Consider the following 15620-nt stretch of genomic DNA (forward strand, 5'->3'; position numbering starts at 1 on the left):
TCTTGTCTGTGCCCAGCTGGGATAGGACAAAGTGAGGGGCCTTGGCACTGTCAGCATCAAACACATCCATGCTGTCCTCCGGAGGAGCAGGCTTAGGACCAGGCCGCTGACGAGGGGTGCGTTTTCTAGACTTGCGTGGCACCTCTGTGTTGTCATTGTAGGACACTGAGCTGATCAAGCTGAAGTTGGAGACAGAGTCATCGGCCCACATGCTGCTGCTATGCTCAGAGTCTGGACCTGGTGGACCAGGTATTGTGGGCTCTTCTTGGCAAGACATCTGGCTATCATCAAATAGGTCTTCAGGTGGTGGGGATATGCTTAACACAGGTCTCCGTTTTGATGGGGTGTTCTGAGGTTGCTGGACTCCCAGCCCTGACAGCGCTCCAGGCCCTATGTCTCCCGCTGCAGTGCTTGCTCCACTGTTGCCTCTGCTGGGAGCAGATACAGCACTCTCCATACCTTGCATCTCTGACGCTCCAGCTCCATCCCCTCCAGTGGAGTGGAGATGCTGGGGAACCTTGAGATGGTCTGAGGCCGAAGTAGAGGAGCCACTGGATGGGATTCCCATGGCCAAGGAGGAAGAGGCAGAGGGACTGGAGGTGGAAGAGGTGGCATCTGTAGTAGTTCATACAGAAATAAGTTAGTACAGATGTTCAGCACAGAGCAGGCTAGCAGTCCCATTCAAGCAGCTGAATTTGTGCATGATTTGTCTGTACTGATTTCCCCTTTTCCCAACTCTAATTTCAATAGACTGTCGTGGGTTATATGCTCTCACTATGCATGCGAGAGCTCTCAAGCATTGATCAAATATCCTGAAGTTAAAGTTGAGAAGGGTACTGTAGGTCCCACAATGTTTTTGATTCCTTGAAAACCTCTCAATTAAAATCAATGTGACAAAACTGACATGCTTTGTTTACAAAAACAAAAGCAAGCTGCAAATTGTTACATACACATTGCAATTAAGAAACATAACGAAATCTAGTGAAACTTTCTTGTACAGCCAAATTTGCAAGCTGGGAATGTGGCACCGAATTAAATTTGCCAAGGTTGCCAGTGTTACAGTATAGTTTGTGCAATGTGCATTCAGTAGTAAACAATAGTTTGCGCATGCCAGTTGGAAGATTTGGTTGGGACTGAGCGTAGCCATGGAGACAGAATAAACAAGCCTCTGACCTATGGAGCAGTGAACTGCAGACCATTTTATATGCAGACACTCCCTGCCTCAGAGGGAACTTCCTGCAATAAAAACGAGACAGCCAATGAGCAACAAGAGAGCTGATCATTCAAGACTCAACTTCTGTCAATCAGTAAATTGGATGAGTTAATATACTGAGGGAAGGAGTAACTTTCGAAGTTGATCATTTATAGACACTTTGAATCACGTGTATTTGGTTAATGATGATCTGAAGGACATTACAGTAGTCATGCTTTTGATCAGCACTGCTTAGGGCCAGCTGGGTCAGACAGGATTGTGAAAAGGTAGCGTTAACAGAAGCGCTCTCTCCAACATGACTGCTGACCAGTTAGTTTGCTCTGTAGCTGAAACTCAAGACTACAATCTCTCACAACTGTAGCTAATGTTAGCTGCCCTGAACCATGATCCAAGATCAGAGCATATTATATTGGTTTTATAAATGAGATTTGAAAGATAGTCCAATGATTGCTAGGGACAACTTCACTTTTTCACAAAGAGACAGAACCTCCATAATTACTGAAAATCTCAGCTGCTTACAAACATGGCAGAAGATTAAATATTTAGCAGCAACTGTTGAGTGTGTATAGGAGTATGTGCAAATGACAAATGTGCATAGGCTGTTTCCACTTTGGGCACTTAATGCATTTAAAACTAAAACCTAACTATACTGACACCTTCAACACTAATTCAGAAGTGCTTATACATCGAGTTTAAAACCCAATATAATGTCATGACATCAAAGATGTCTTGGATAGCCCAAGGGCATTATCTGGATTAGCGGCACAAAGTTACATTGCATGGGGTTTTGCTGACTATCCAAATATAATATTCTCTAACTGCCTAAAAAAAAAAAACAAGTGTCAAAAAAACATTTAGCACAAGCATCATGTGGAAAAGTGCTGCTGTGAAAAAAAAGTAATGAGAAATAACAAACTATGTTATCATGCTGTTAAAGCAAACTCAACATTGTTTGGAAGCATTATTTAGAGTAAAGCTACTCAGGAAAAAGGGCTGTGCATGATTTCCACTGCAGAGAAGCCAGCGATTCTTAAATTATAGTACAGTCACTGCAACTACCATGGTGTTGGTTAGTTAGATACTGAGTTTAGAAGTTGGCCTAAAACTATATTCACTGATTTTTAAATATACTTTTTCAGTCAAACAGTTTTATAGAGTAAACAGTTTAGGTAAATAGCTGCAGGTATTTATTACAGCTGTAGTTTGGGTGAATATCAAAAGCCCAGTAGGTGGAGCTGAGGTGTGCAATGCTTCTCCCTATGCTGCTGCTGGAATAATCAAATGTTTATAACACAGACATCAGGGTACCTTACAGGGTTACCCAGCAACAACAATGTCAAATTATCTAAGAAAGAGACTCTCAGGACTAGCTGAAATGGTGACAGTCACTCATTTTCTTCTTTAATAAAGCATTATAATGGAAAAATTGACAATCTCAAAATATATTTAACCACAGTTTGAGTCTACATGTAAGAATTGGCTTTAACACTCTTCCGCCACTTGCCAACTATGGCACTATAGCACTGTGGAACCAGGGACACCCTCACACAGGTGAAACTAAAGACTATGCATCACCATGCCGGCAATAAAAAAAAAAAAAAAACTTCTTTGAAAAATAAATACTATACTAGCCTATATAATCTCATACAGTCACAAATAACTGTCTCGTAAAATGGGGAAAGGGTGAAGTTGCCCCCAGACACTCATATAAGGCCATATTAGCTTCTTCACCCCTTCTAACCTGGGGAATAATATGACAAGTGGAAACTGATCCCAGATCATGGTCGTCATGGACCGAGCAGGTAGCTCACCTGAGGCCAAGGATGTAGACGGAGGAGGTCCGGCCTCTCCCCCGCTCTTCTGGCTCATGGTGGGTGGGTCGGTCTGGGTGGACAACGACTGGAGCTGGAGCTCTTTGGGGAGGAGGTCATATACTGACTCTGCCATAAAGGACGAGCACGAGAAGTTAAATTAGGTTCAGAAAAATCAGGAACTAGATTGTTGTTTACCGCAGGACTAAGTAAGGTTGTTAATTCTTCTTAAGTGGAATGTTTCAGTTCTGTCTTTAGCATTTCTAAAATGATGGAGCCCAATGAAACTTTTTTGGTAAATTTATATCCAATTTTTAAAAAGAAAATGAAGCATCCAAAGTTTAAAACACCAAGCAGACACTATTATGCACCTAACTTCCCATGGCAAATAACACTGATTAGCAGACAGCGAGTAATTAGGCCAAAAATGAAAGGCAATGCAAAAATGCCTCAAGATACGGTGCCACTAATGACTGTTAGATGCTGACACAAAAAGGCAAATAAATAAATATTCAAGCTGCACTTGACTAAATGCAAAAGGACAACTTAACTGTGTCAACACCTAATTTCACTTCCACTACTCCAGTCATGGCAGTAATAACAAAACCAGTGTCTCGCTCAGGTGGCTGGTTATTAAATGTTGCCTTTTCAAAAATGAGAAGAAGCAATCCTGAAATGGGACTGGAAGCAGACCTGGATCTCATATCAAAATTTCTTCCATGTGTGGAAAGGAAAAAAAAAAAGGGCAGTCATCACTAAACACACAGAAGGTATCTTATGACCAGCTAAATTAGCCTCCCATGGGGTTTAGCATAATTAAATCCACATGGACATTTCTTGATATTTGATAATGATACCTGGTAGACTGTCACCAACCACTGCAGCTACACTGACGTAAACCACATTTGATGGCAGACAAACGCATGATTAGGTAGTCTAGTTGCTAAGAAACAGGGAGCTATTAACACCCTGACATGGATATTTCAGCTGTGCATCCGTGGCACTTGGCGTGAATAGCAGTCATCTGAAACACAGCTATGACTTAGCACCAGCAGAATGGTGAAAATGACACGACACATAATCTCGCAACTTCAGTGAAACTGATGGAGGGACAACGCAATCACCACAGCTTACACAAGAAAGTACACACTTCACTCATTCACAGACGGGCAAAACTTAATGCATGGAGGCCAACTCCATGCTCTACTGCTTATGCAGAGCTAATGTACCTTAAAGGGATAGTTAAATACGATAAAACGGGTTTATCCATCCGGGGGGCCTTTGACATATTACAGAGCTGAATGGTATTTGGTGTATGTGGTTCTCTGAGTGCCAGAAAACTACATCTGAAAAAGTAATCAGCAATGTTTCTTTCCAAATACAGAAAGAGTTACGATACGTCGCACATCGTGTTGTTGAGTCCTGTGGAGCCAGAAAAGTAAAAAGTGTCTCTGTGAAAGTGTTCATAGTGAGATCTGTGAATTGTCACTGAGAAAGGCTGTGGCTCAGGAGGTAAAGCTGGCTGTCTCCCAACCAGAAGGTCGGCGGTTTGATTCCCAGCTTCTCCAGTCCACCTGTTGAAGAAAAGCGCTATGCAAGTATAAGACCACTTATCATATAATTTTGAGTGAACTGTCCCTTTAAATCAGAAAAGTGCATTTATACACCTTTTAATATAGAACGCCAAACAGAAGATCTCCATAAACCTGGTCATCTTGGATAGTGGCCCAAACAACGCACTTTGTGGTCTTGAAGCAAAGAGTAAAATGTGTATGATCCTCATGATAACCCTCCATCTGTGTCTGTTGTGCTTTGTTCATAGTGTGAAGAGAAAGAATCTTTGTCCGTGGACGTGTTACAGATTGACTGGCAACACAACATGACCTCAGGCTTGACTAACACCCCTTACACACAGGAGATGTGCCAATGATGTGTCTACTGAGTGTGTGCTCACCCATTTATATTTGACAGGCATTCGCATCTCACCCTTCACAGATATACTACATCTGCAGCTGTAGGCTATTACATGCCAGAGATGTTTTCAGCCGTTTTCACACAACTCCGTCTGTGGCTATGTCTGACTATGTCTGTGAAATCAGGCCTGGGCTTTGTAATTTGGTCATAAACAACCAAGTCTATTGCTGTACTTCAAATTTGTCTAACATTCTGGCACTTCGATATTTTCATTGTCAATGACTGTTCTTCTTCAACATCGGATATTTGTATCCTTCTAGTCTTGCGCTGGTCACGTGATAGAGTCCCCAAAACGCCCACTAGCTTTGTGTGAATACGACACAGCTGTTTTCTCACATGGGCTCAATTGGACCTTATGTGGGCTTTATACTCGGGAGCTGGTAGGATAAAGTCTGCTTAAGGTCCGAGTTAGCTGACTCAGGTATTTGTGTTCTCACACAGAGCTCCTCCAGGTAATTTCAGAGTTCCAGTGGATGTATGAAAAGGGGTCTGCATGTCTGCAGGGGTTTATGAGTCACAAAATGCAAGTCTGAGTCAAGTCTCTGATGTTTCCAAATTAATACACCTATTCCAATGGTGTCTTTTATTGTATTCCCATATTCTTTACAGGTGAAGATTTTACTGTTTAGCCCAGGGATTATGAAATCTCTGTATCCAAAAACTACAACATTAAGTGGTTTGAACCTTCACTGTGTGGCAGGTCGGAGTTATTTATGGATCATACTGTGTTTTGACAACACCGGGTAGACAAGTGGGAATGATAACAGAAGAGCTATAGCTCAGTGTGCCATTGTAAGGCTTAATATAGCTGAGAGCTGCCACATCCTGTCCCATTATCATTTGATTTATAAGACAACGTAAAATCTTCATTAATGCACCTTTAAACTTACAAGATTTATACCAAATGTTTATTTCATGGGTTTAGATGGATAAAGCCTTCTTAGCAATTAAATTTATGGAAATCCTGCCTAAATAGATGTTACAAAATCAAGGGCATTTTATAGTATCAGTGGGAAAAAACTACCATGAAGCTTATCAAAAATAAAAGTTAATAACAGAGATGACTGCTTGCTGCACATTGAGTACATTTGTTTGCACATGCACTAGTATCACAAACAATGTCAGAAAATATTCAGTTGAATTATCACAATGATGCTCAGTCCCTGAGCTTGGACATGTACATGCAAAGTATAAATTTCAGTCACTGTTGTGTTTGGAATTTGTTTATGCACGACAGTGCCCAGACAATGGGCAGTATGCAAAACAGTATTTGCATATACAAAGTGTGGTGCTGTTTGCAGTGGTGGAGAATTAAATTATGAGTGACAACACTTGGTTCCAATATTTTTGATACGAGATACAAATCTGGCATTTGGGCTTTACTGTAGTCAAATAGCTTCTTGTAAAATTAACAAGGGGCAGCATGGTGGTGCAGTGGTTAGCGCCGTTGCCTCACAGCGTGAAGGTTCCAGGTTCGGGCCCCACCTGGGACCCTTCTGTGTAGAGTTTGCATGTTCTCCCCGTGCTTGTGTGGGTTTTCTCCGGGTGCTCCGGCTTCCTCCCACAGTCCAAAGACATGCAGCTTAGGTTGATTGGTGTCTCTAAATTGCCCATAGGAGTGCATGTGCGTGTGTGGTTGTTTGTCTATGTGTTAGCCCTGCGATGGATTGGCAACCTGTCCAGGGTGTACCCCGCCTTTGCCCAATTGCCGGCCGGGATTGGCTCCGGCCCGCTCAGGGATTAAGCGGTAGAAAATGAATGAATGTAGTCAAATAGCTTCTTGTAAAATTAACAAGAAAGCTGGTGCTCAAATTGGGTATTTGATAGTTTTTGATACCACAATCACATTACAGTTAAGACAAAAACTGCTGATCTTTGACACAGACCTCTATTCATCAGCTGTATCACAACAGTCCATTTACCTTTATTTTGTGGCCAGAATACGGTGCTTCCTCTGTGCTTCCACACATCCTACCAGTTTACAATAGATGAGATCTTTGGTTACTGAAGAAATGGCCTTGCAGTGAACCATAAAAACATTTTAATCAAACTGTTTTCCTAAGTGTGGGCTTAACAAAAAGAAGCACTGGAAAGAGTTACGTTACAGTACAAGTGATAATATCAGGCTTGACTCAGCTGAAAAGAATAAGTTTAACTTCCCACTGTTCCCAAATGAATACTGGACACTTATTATAATCCTGGATTGGATGTTAGTGTTGGTCTTACTTTCCTTTATATACGTCAGAAGACATTTGTACAAGTTTATGTGCGTAGCTCCATGAGCCTGTAGAGAGTAACCCGGAAAAAGTAGGCTACAACACACCAACCCTCCATGAGGTGGGCTAATATTAACCTACACTTAGAACAATTAAATGACCTCATCTCATAGCTATGCATTTGCCAAGTGGCAAAACCTTAAACCTTATTATTTGCAGCCAACTTAGGGCAAAGACAGGGGATGACAGATGAATGGACAATTCATGACAGCTCTGTTTTTGTTGCATATAAAAAAAATAAATAAAAAAAAGCAGACCAAGAATGTGTCTCAGTGCCCAACAATGACAGCATTAATTACATTCTTGAACACAGAGAAATGCTCAAACCAGGGTACAGACAAAAGAGCAAGTCACTGCACTCAAACCACAAAGAATGCCAATTTTTGTCTATTTGTACCATCTCTGGTTACCTTGAAACTAAAATATAAAAGGCAAGGAATGGCTGGATCCTGTATTTGTGTGGTTGCGTATATAGATCAGATAAATAAACACGAGTTTCTCCCCAAACACACAGTAATACATGTAGTCTGAGCTTTCTAAAACACAGACTGAACTTAACCAGTGTTTGAGCCTACAAAGGTCCAGTGACTCAATACTAGTAGACATGGATGTGTCAGTAAAAGCGGTTATGAGGTTGCATGCTTTTAAAGGATTTCTTCCAGGAAGGAGCTTCTTCTCCTATGTCTTGACACTGACTGTAAATTCAGCCTCATGTGTACACTCAATTCAGGCACAAGGCAACAGCAACAGAACAGGAAAAAAAACTGAAATGAACCACACCTTTTCTAATCATGGATTAGAAAAGGTCAAATATGCAAATCAAAAACTGAGATGCATATAAAGAAGATTTTTGTAATGAGATCTGAGGTACACAGTCGAAACGTCTTAATTTGTAACCAGACTGTACAGCAATAACAGGTGCTTCCTGTTGTATATTTCACACACTATTCTGTACACAAAAAAGAGCTGCTGGGTGGCATTTGTGTAACTATTGAATGGTCTGAATAGTTAACATAGCAGAATAGGAATGCTGTACAAGTAGTTGCTGCTGCTTCTGTCATAGAGCCAGAAGGGGCAAATGGAATCTCATGCATTTGCCAAATGACCTGGCTGGCACAAATATTTATTTTCCACTTTAAAAACATCACAGTTCTTTATTCTTTGGATCACCATTAGCTTCTGCAAAGTGGTCGCTGGGGACCACTAAAACAAAAAACAAACAGCAATTACATCAGGTAGCTCAATAAACCTAAAACAAACTAAGCAAGAATCAGCATGCTAAAAACCAGAAGACTGGTAAAGTATCACTGAAAAGCAAATCAATACAAAAGGTACAAAAATGATAAGAAAGCTATCAAAATAAAAACAAAACTTAAAAACAAAAACAAACAAAACAATAACTGAAACATATATGTGATTCTTCAGATCTTGTTTTAATACTTTTATTTTGAAAGAAAATCTACCTCTGATGTATCTGGTGAGTGTGGGAAGCTGGTTCCAAGCAGAGGAAGCTTTATAGAGAACTGCTCTCTTTATACAGTTTGTTTGTGGATGTCAGACGGCCAGCGCTCACTTGACACATTTAATACGTGGTAGACACCAGCATAAACTAGCTTTTCACAGAGAAAGTGTGGTGTGTTTTTAAAAATGGCACTGTATATAAATAACAGAAGACCAATTTTTATTGCCTCTATAGTTAGCCATGCTAATTGTTTATATATCTCACACACATTCTCATGGAACAAACAGCAAAAACAAGCCTGGCTGCTCTATTCTTTGCAATTTGCAGGATTTTTTTAAATGTTTCTCAGCACTAGTTCTCAGCACTAGTCAACCAAATTAGGGGGCAGTACTCCAGATGTGACAAATTGAATGACTGAACAACTTCAATCATAACAGAAGACAGACAGAACTTAAGCTGAGCAAGTCGTAGTAAGCAATGGCTTTACCTATTAAAGAAACAATATGATAATCTGATCAGCTGAAGAAAGCACAGGCTATTATCTAATTTAACAGCCAGCAGTTTGGTCTTTGTGACCTGTTCAACTGATCTCCCATCAAGTCACAAACTAAGTGAAGCAGCCTTTAGCATTTCTAATTTCAAAGACCATTTTAGTTTTGTCGACATTTAGTACTAGTTTGTTCATTTCACCCATTAAGCAGTACTATATAAAGCAACATGTATATTCTCTCAGCTCTGCTGATGCTAGTTGAGCCTTGTGCATCTCAACCAGCATTTTTAACAACACACGATGCTGGTTGAGCCTTGTATATCTCAACCAGCATTTTTAACAACACACGTCTGATAAAAATCAGAAATAAGAGCAGTTCCAAACAACTTCCTTGAGGAACACCGTAAGATGATTTCTTGCTGTCAGAAATACTGCTGATGTTTTACAGCCATAAAAAAACATTACCAACTAAATGTTGTAATGTATTCTAGCAGGCCAAAATGTGACGGTCAGCTGTGCCCTCTCTCACTTGTATGAGGTTCTAGCTGAGATTTTTCATGAGCAAGTCTGTTACCTTGACTCCAGCATGAACACAAACCCAATTACTGAGATATAAATAAACAGTCATCATGTGATGCAGTGTGACCATATGGCAGGCTCTACTGCGCATTTCAGGGTCACAGAGCAATGGTTTCTGCTGGCTCATGAACACCCTATACGGAGCACCCAGATGTGGGACCAGGCAGCAGGAAAATACTTGGAGTATTGTCCACCAGCAACTTCTCAGAATTAAAAATGCATAAAAGCATGCATCTCAGGTTACAGCTACCACTTTAAGAGTACATAACACACAACATACAAGGCTTGCTCATGAATAAGCAACAGCATGATTGCCAGTGTTGAGTTGCAGGGTGAGACAGTTTAAGTTGACACACTTATAACACTGAGGAATTAACGTACAGACACAGTGCTGCTGACCAAAGCAATAGTTAACTGTGCAGCTCCTTGATGCAGCAATCTCCTCCTAATAATAACATAACAGTTGGCTGACACGTGTCCAAAGCCTATTACAGAATACACTTGGCACTAGTGGCGCTGTTGGAAACACCCCTTATCCTGGCAGGGAGAAAGCCAATAACTGCGTTCTTTCTGTGAAACCAGAGACTGTGAGGAGGGTAACGCTGGCTCAGATCCATCCATAAACTATAACGACATGGGGACTATCACTCAACAAAACAACAAGCATGTACTACTTATTGTGTATCGCGACCTTATCTTGCGATACACACAGACACGCACAGCTCTGCAGAATCCGAGCAAGGCTTAAGTACGTTAAACCACTGAACAATGTGGGGGCTGAGGAGCTGAAAGAACCCACATCTAGCTGTAGTTAGCCAATAGCCTGTACCCAACATAATACCATAATACTAGCCGACTAAATAATAACAAATGTGATTACATCAATATAATGTTATGTATCGTATCCATGATCATATTAGGCGAGCAGGCTAGCTGATCATGATCTTCTACGCATGACACGGATTACTAACCAGTCAGGTAGTCGTCAATACAAATGCAGCTAACATCAGAAAAGAAGCTAACTACTGCTAGCTAGCAGCTTAACATGAGCTATCAAGTCATGCCTATTACTTCCAATTAAACTAAGATAATATGGGTTACTGTAATTACAGTAACCTTCATTTAGTTCAATCTTACCTTTAGAGTATAGAGATGTGGGGGAATTGAGGTCGATATCCGAACTTAAAAGAGATATAAAATCAGAGGGCATCGCAGCGCTTCATCGAGGGGAGGGGAAGCGGACACTCTTTAGTAGAAACGAAGTCAGCTGCTCTTGGCCAAGAGATAAAGCGTTTTACAAGCGGAATGTTTAATACACAGAGTACAACATCGAAACAATCTTAAGGCGACAAAACAAACTTTTAATACAAAAAAGACCGTTACCTAGCACGTCCCACATTAATGTATCTTTGCTGAGAAGAGATACATTTCGGGCTGCGTTGAGACAAACACCCTTGACTGGTCGGCCCAACTCGTAGCCTCTCCCCTTTATGATGCTTAGGCGCATGCGTCGTGACCGGGGTGAGAATACATTCAGTAATCCATCCGTGTACTGTTAGACTTTGAGTAGATGGATCGATTGTGACATTAAGTTGCATCAGTGCCAGTCGGCTTATAAAGACACCCACCCCTAAATTAATGTTTAACAAATAGCTGCTGCCCATGGATGGATTACTGAATATCTAGGAAAGAGAGAGTCTCTATGAAATGACAATGACCATTAACATTAACAGAGCAACAAAGAGATGTAATATGATACCAAAAATGGCCACAAATAAATGCAAATCAACCAAGAAGAGATACAAAACAAACAATGCAACTGGTGTAGTTGTTATGTATCTCTTTTAGTCTAAGGGTCCCGTCCTATGGGATGGGTCGCAGATCTTTTAGATAACCGGTATGTGCACAGGGGCTCATTTACTTACTATATCAGCCGTGGTCAAATATAGTATTCAGTCAGGTATCTTATCATTGTTGGTCTTTTTAAAAAATTGAGATTGTACAGTTCCTTTCCAAATTCAAATCCAAGTACTGTTGGTATGACCTCTGTATTGTCCAGTAGTCCAAAATGTATTGCCCTTAACTAAAAGCAACAATTTTAAAACTATATAAAAATAATGTACTCAATCTTTTACTTGTGTATAAACACACCAAATTATACTTACAGTATTAGTGTGAAATAATTTACTATGCAGCAGAAAAGCAGCTGTCAGTGTTACACTGTATAAGTTTGGTTATGATTTTAATGATATAAATGGTGGAAATGGAGAACATTTCTCTGAAATGCAGTGGAGTAAGAATAAATTAACATAACATGAACAGTGCCACAATATGCAGTAGCCTACTATCCTTCAGTAAGTACACTAGTATACATTTCTTTTGAAAAGCAGTTGTGGTGGACAGTAATTGAATTTACCCTGTGCATGCTACAGAACAAGACAAAAAAGGCCACTAGTGTGTCCCATTCAGGACCCAAGCCTCGAGTGGCTGTCCCAAGGACATCCTGCATATTGAACTGTTTACCTGCGACACACCAAAACTGAAGGTTAATGCTTTCAGATCAGGTGTGCATACTGTCATGATATTAGGAGGTACCAGAATGAATATTATCTTCTACTTTCTGAGGCCACATGTGCATACACATACAGTACACACCCAGGGGTAGAATTGTTGTTAGGGTGGAGAACCATATTAGTGACACCAGGTCCACATCAGTCTCAATGGATGTGAGTGGGGTCCAGATTGGGATTTCAGTTGTCTGGTAGCAGTGTGCACATGGGCATGTTGGAAAGGCTATTCATGCATCACATAGTGCTAGAATGCTGAAGGACTACTTGCACTACATACATGTCTTAACGGTTGATGAGTAACTCTGGTCCCACATCCTTCTTATATCGTATTGTCATGATGAGGCCATGCATAAAACAGAAGACCCTCATGCTTTAGTGCGTCAGTGGTTTGGACAATGCTCCACATTTTGGGGGAGGTAGAGGGTAACCAAGTGGTGCTCGTATGTTTTCTCACTAAGGCAAACTGGAGGAACTGCATCTGCAAATAGCAAACATCTTTACGGTGGACCATGCAAAACCACTTGCCAAACTGATCAAATACCAGTTGATTCTTCAAAGTCAGCATAAACATTTACATGCAAGTGTCTAATATTTCACATTTCCTTGGATGCCATTAAATAGCCACAATAAGAGACCATTCTCCTTTTTGTTTGTAGGAATGATGCACACTTAAAACACCACTTGCTATATAATCACTACACTAGCAAACAGGGGTGGCACAAGTGGAACTCAAGAAATTAGCCAAGTGTGTAGAGCGGCTAAACTTTGAGCACTGCATACCATACTTGATAACTTGTTAGGGAAAGTAGCAAGATGTGTAGCAGAGGTTGGATAACGCTTTTTTTGTGTGACCTTCACTGCTGCAACTTTGTGCTTTACTATCACACTAAAGCTGTTAATCTTCCCCATTTTACTACTCTGCTCATAGGCGGTGAATAGCAGTATTACTAGTGACCAGTTTCCAAAGATGGCAGGTAACTGCAGAAATCGATGTCCTATTATGTTTTTTCTGCTTGTAAATTTGTAACACCACCATTTTGCCAGAGGTCCCTTGGAAAATAAATTTAATAAATGTTTCTATTTTCAATTTTAATGATCTATTTTGTTTTTCACTTGTGTCTTGTTCATGATAATTTATGCATTTGCATACAAAAGTGCTAATGAGCTGAGTGGGAACAACTATGCAACAGCTTAAAAAAGGTGTGAAAAATGAACACAAAATACAAACCCATTACTTGTATTTCCTAACTGAAATATGTTCCAAGTTAATATAAAGTATGTATTTAGAACAAACTATACACTTTTCTTCACATTCTACTTCTAGTGTCTGACCTTCTATTCAGTCGAAAGGGGAAACTTGAATTTTTTTGTGTGAACATGTTTTGTCTCATTTTAGTATATTTGTAAAAAAGGGAGACATTTACAGGCAGTAGAGAGACCCAGCCCGCTGGCTTTTATGTGCCTGTATCTGTTCATTATTACTGGATTTACAGTGGTGGGGTAGCATGATGGGTTTGGGGTCCCCATCAGATTGCCTCTGGTCCTTTACAGGATGTCCTGTAGGTTTCTAACATATTAAATAAGCTATAAAACACAAGTTATAAGATATATGGCATGTATAAGATAGGCTCAAATATATTTATGCTTGTTGTGCTAACATTAATAATACGTTTGAAACGAAAACGAATGTTTAAATATCCCAGAAAAGGACACCGACCTTGTTAAAGCGACAATTTGCACACAATTTCTTCCGCCTCAATTTCCCAAGATGCAATATGGCAGTTGTCATCGTGTTGTTGCGGAAGTCCCGGAAACGTCGTGGTAATTTTGTACCCTGTGCCAGTTGCAGTCATTTTTTCAGAACCTATATTGCTTACTGCTTTGTGTTTTTGGCGTCGTTGTTTGCGTGAAAAACTTGAGTTATGGCAGGTCTAAAATACGCAGGTATGGATGATACAGATAGTGAGGACGAATTACCTCCAGGGTGGGAGGAGAGATCTACGAAAGATGGATGGGTCTACTATGCAAAGTAAGTGCACTCCATCTAGTAATGTTACTGTCAACATCAGTCAGTATCGGCAGTATAGCTTTAACCCCGCTCACTATCAAATGATCTTGACGGTGTTAGCAGTATGTGGCTAACAGCTTGTTAGCCGCAGTATCTTAAATGAGCTCTGATATTTGAACTGAGAGCATACAGTATTGTACTGAAGTCGCATTGTCGTAGGTTTTGTCTTACTGGGGCTAGAAAGATAAATATAACAGTGACACGAATCAGTGACTTCACTATCTCCATATTTTAGTTACAATAGTATGCAATAGCTGCAGTATCGCAGCTCAAAGGTTGTAAGATGAGACACAACTTACTAACAACAGATAGTCTGCACCTACAATTGCAAAACCACCATCAGTATTGGGACAGTGTACCAGTTTTCTTGTGGTGACAGGAAGAAGACACAATCTACTGTGCTTTTCATGAAACATGTAAAACAGTGCCAACATGGTACTTTATTAAATGTTCATCTGGCCTACATCAATGATAGATGTGATTGATTTGTCAGACATGTTATAAAATTGGTTTCCATGCCACGGCCTATGTAATGTCTGTATCAGTTGTCTTGTTTGCCCACAGTTTTTGTTTTCTTTTATGTGTTTATAAAAGCTTTTTCACATCAATACATCTACTGTACACTGTGTAATTTAATGTGGTTTTACCTGCCTTTTGTCAATATTGGTCTCTCCAGTATGAGTAAGTTAAGTAAAAAACATGACAAAGTGAAATGAAATCTTCTTTTGCTCTGTGTACCAACAGTCATGATGAGATGAAGACACAGTGGGAACACCCGAAGACAGGAAAGAAAAAACGCTGTGCTGGAGGTTTGCTTTATTCACCTGATTTTTACTCTTTTACATATTTCTGTTTGTTCCACTTATATTCACATATACAGTGACGAACAGAAGTATTTGAACACCCTGCGATTTTGCAAGTTCTCCCACTTAGAAATCATGGAGGGGTCTGACATTCACATTGTAGGTGCATTCCCACTCTGAGAGACAGAATTAAAAAAAAAATTCAGGAAATCACATTGTATGATTTTTAAAGAATTTATTTGTCTTGCACTGCTGAACATACGTATTTGAACACCTGAGAAAATCAGTGTTAATATTTGGTACAGAAACCTTTGTTTGCAATTACAGAGGTCAAACGTTTCCTGTAGTTCTTGACCAGGTTTGCACACACTGCA

At 40.2% G+C, this 15620-nt stretch overlaps 2 protein-coding genes across 7 annotated transcripts in view; one reads left to right on the plus strand and one right to left on the minus strand.

Annotated features, from left to right (window-relative positions):
* Positions 1–11286, minus strand: part of LOC109967849 (nuclear factor of activated T-cells 5-like) — a 19578-nt gene extending 8292 nt beyond the window's left edge. Inside the window, exons 1-3 of the mRNA XM_020613710.1 lie at positions 10943–11286; positions 3025–3153; positions 1–615 (exon numbers count right to left, since the gene is read on the minus strand). The exon at positions 1–615 is cut by the window's left edge and continues 12 nt beyond it. Of these exons, the coding sequence (XP_020469366.1) occupies positions 1–615; positions 3025–3153; positions 10943–11015 (817 nt within the window). The 5' untranslated portion in view covers positions 11016–11286. The remainder of the gene's footprint in view (positions 616–3024; positions 3154–10942) is intronic.
* Positions 11287–14151: 2865 nt separating this feature from the next.
* The window catches only part of wwox (WW domain containing oxidoreductase), a 127508-nt gene continuing 126039 nt past the window's right edge, over positions 14152–15620 (plus strand). For all 6 annotated transcript variants that reach the window (XM_020612876.1, XM_020612899.1, XM_020612908.1 and 3 more), the window contains exons 1-2: positions 14152–14404; positions 15188–15252. In XM_020612876.1, coding sequence (XP_020468532.1) covers positions 14298–14404; positions 15188–15252 — 172 coding nt within the window. In that variant the 5' untranslated portion in view covers positions 14152–14297. The remainder of the gene's footprint in view (positions 14405–15187; positions 15253–15620) is intronic.

This window comes from Monopterus albus, unplaced genomic scaffold (assembly GCF_001952655.1).
Source record: "Monopterus albus unplaced genomic scaffold, M_albus_1.0 scaffold5.1, whole genome shotgun sequence".
NCBI lineage: Eukaryota > Metazoa > Chordata > Actinopteri > Synbranchiformes > Synbranchidae > Monopterus > Monopterus albus.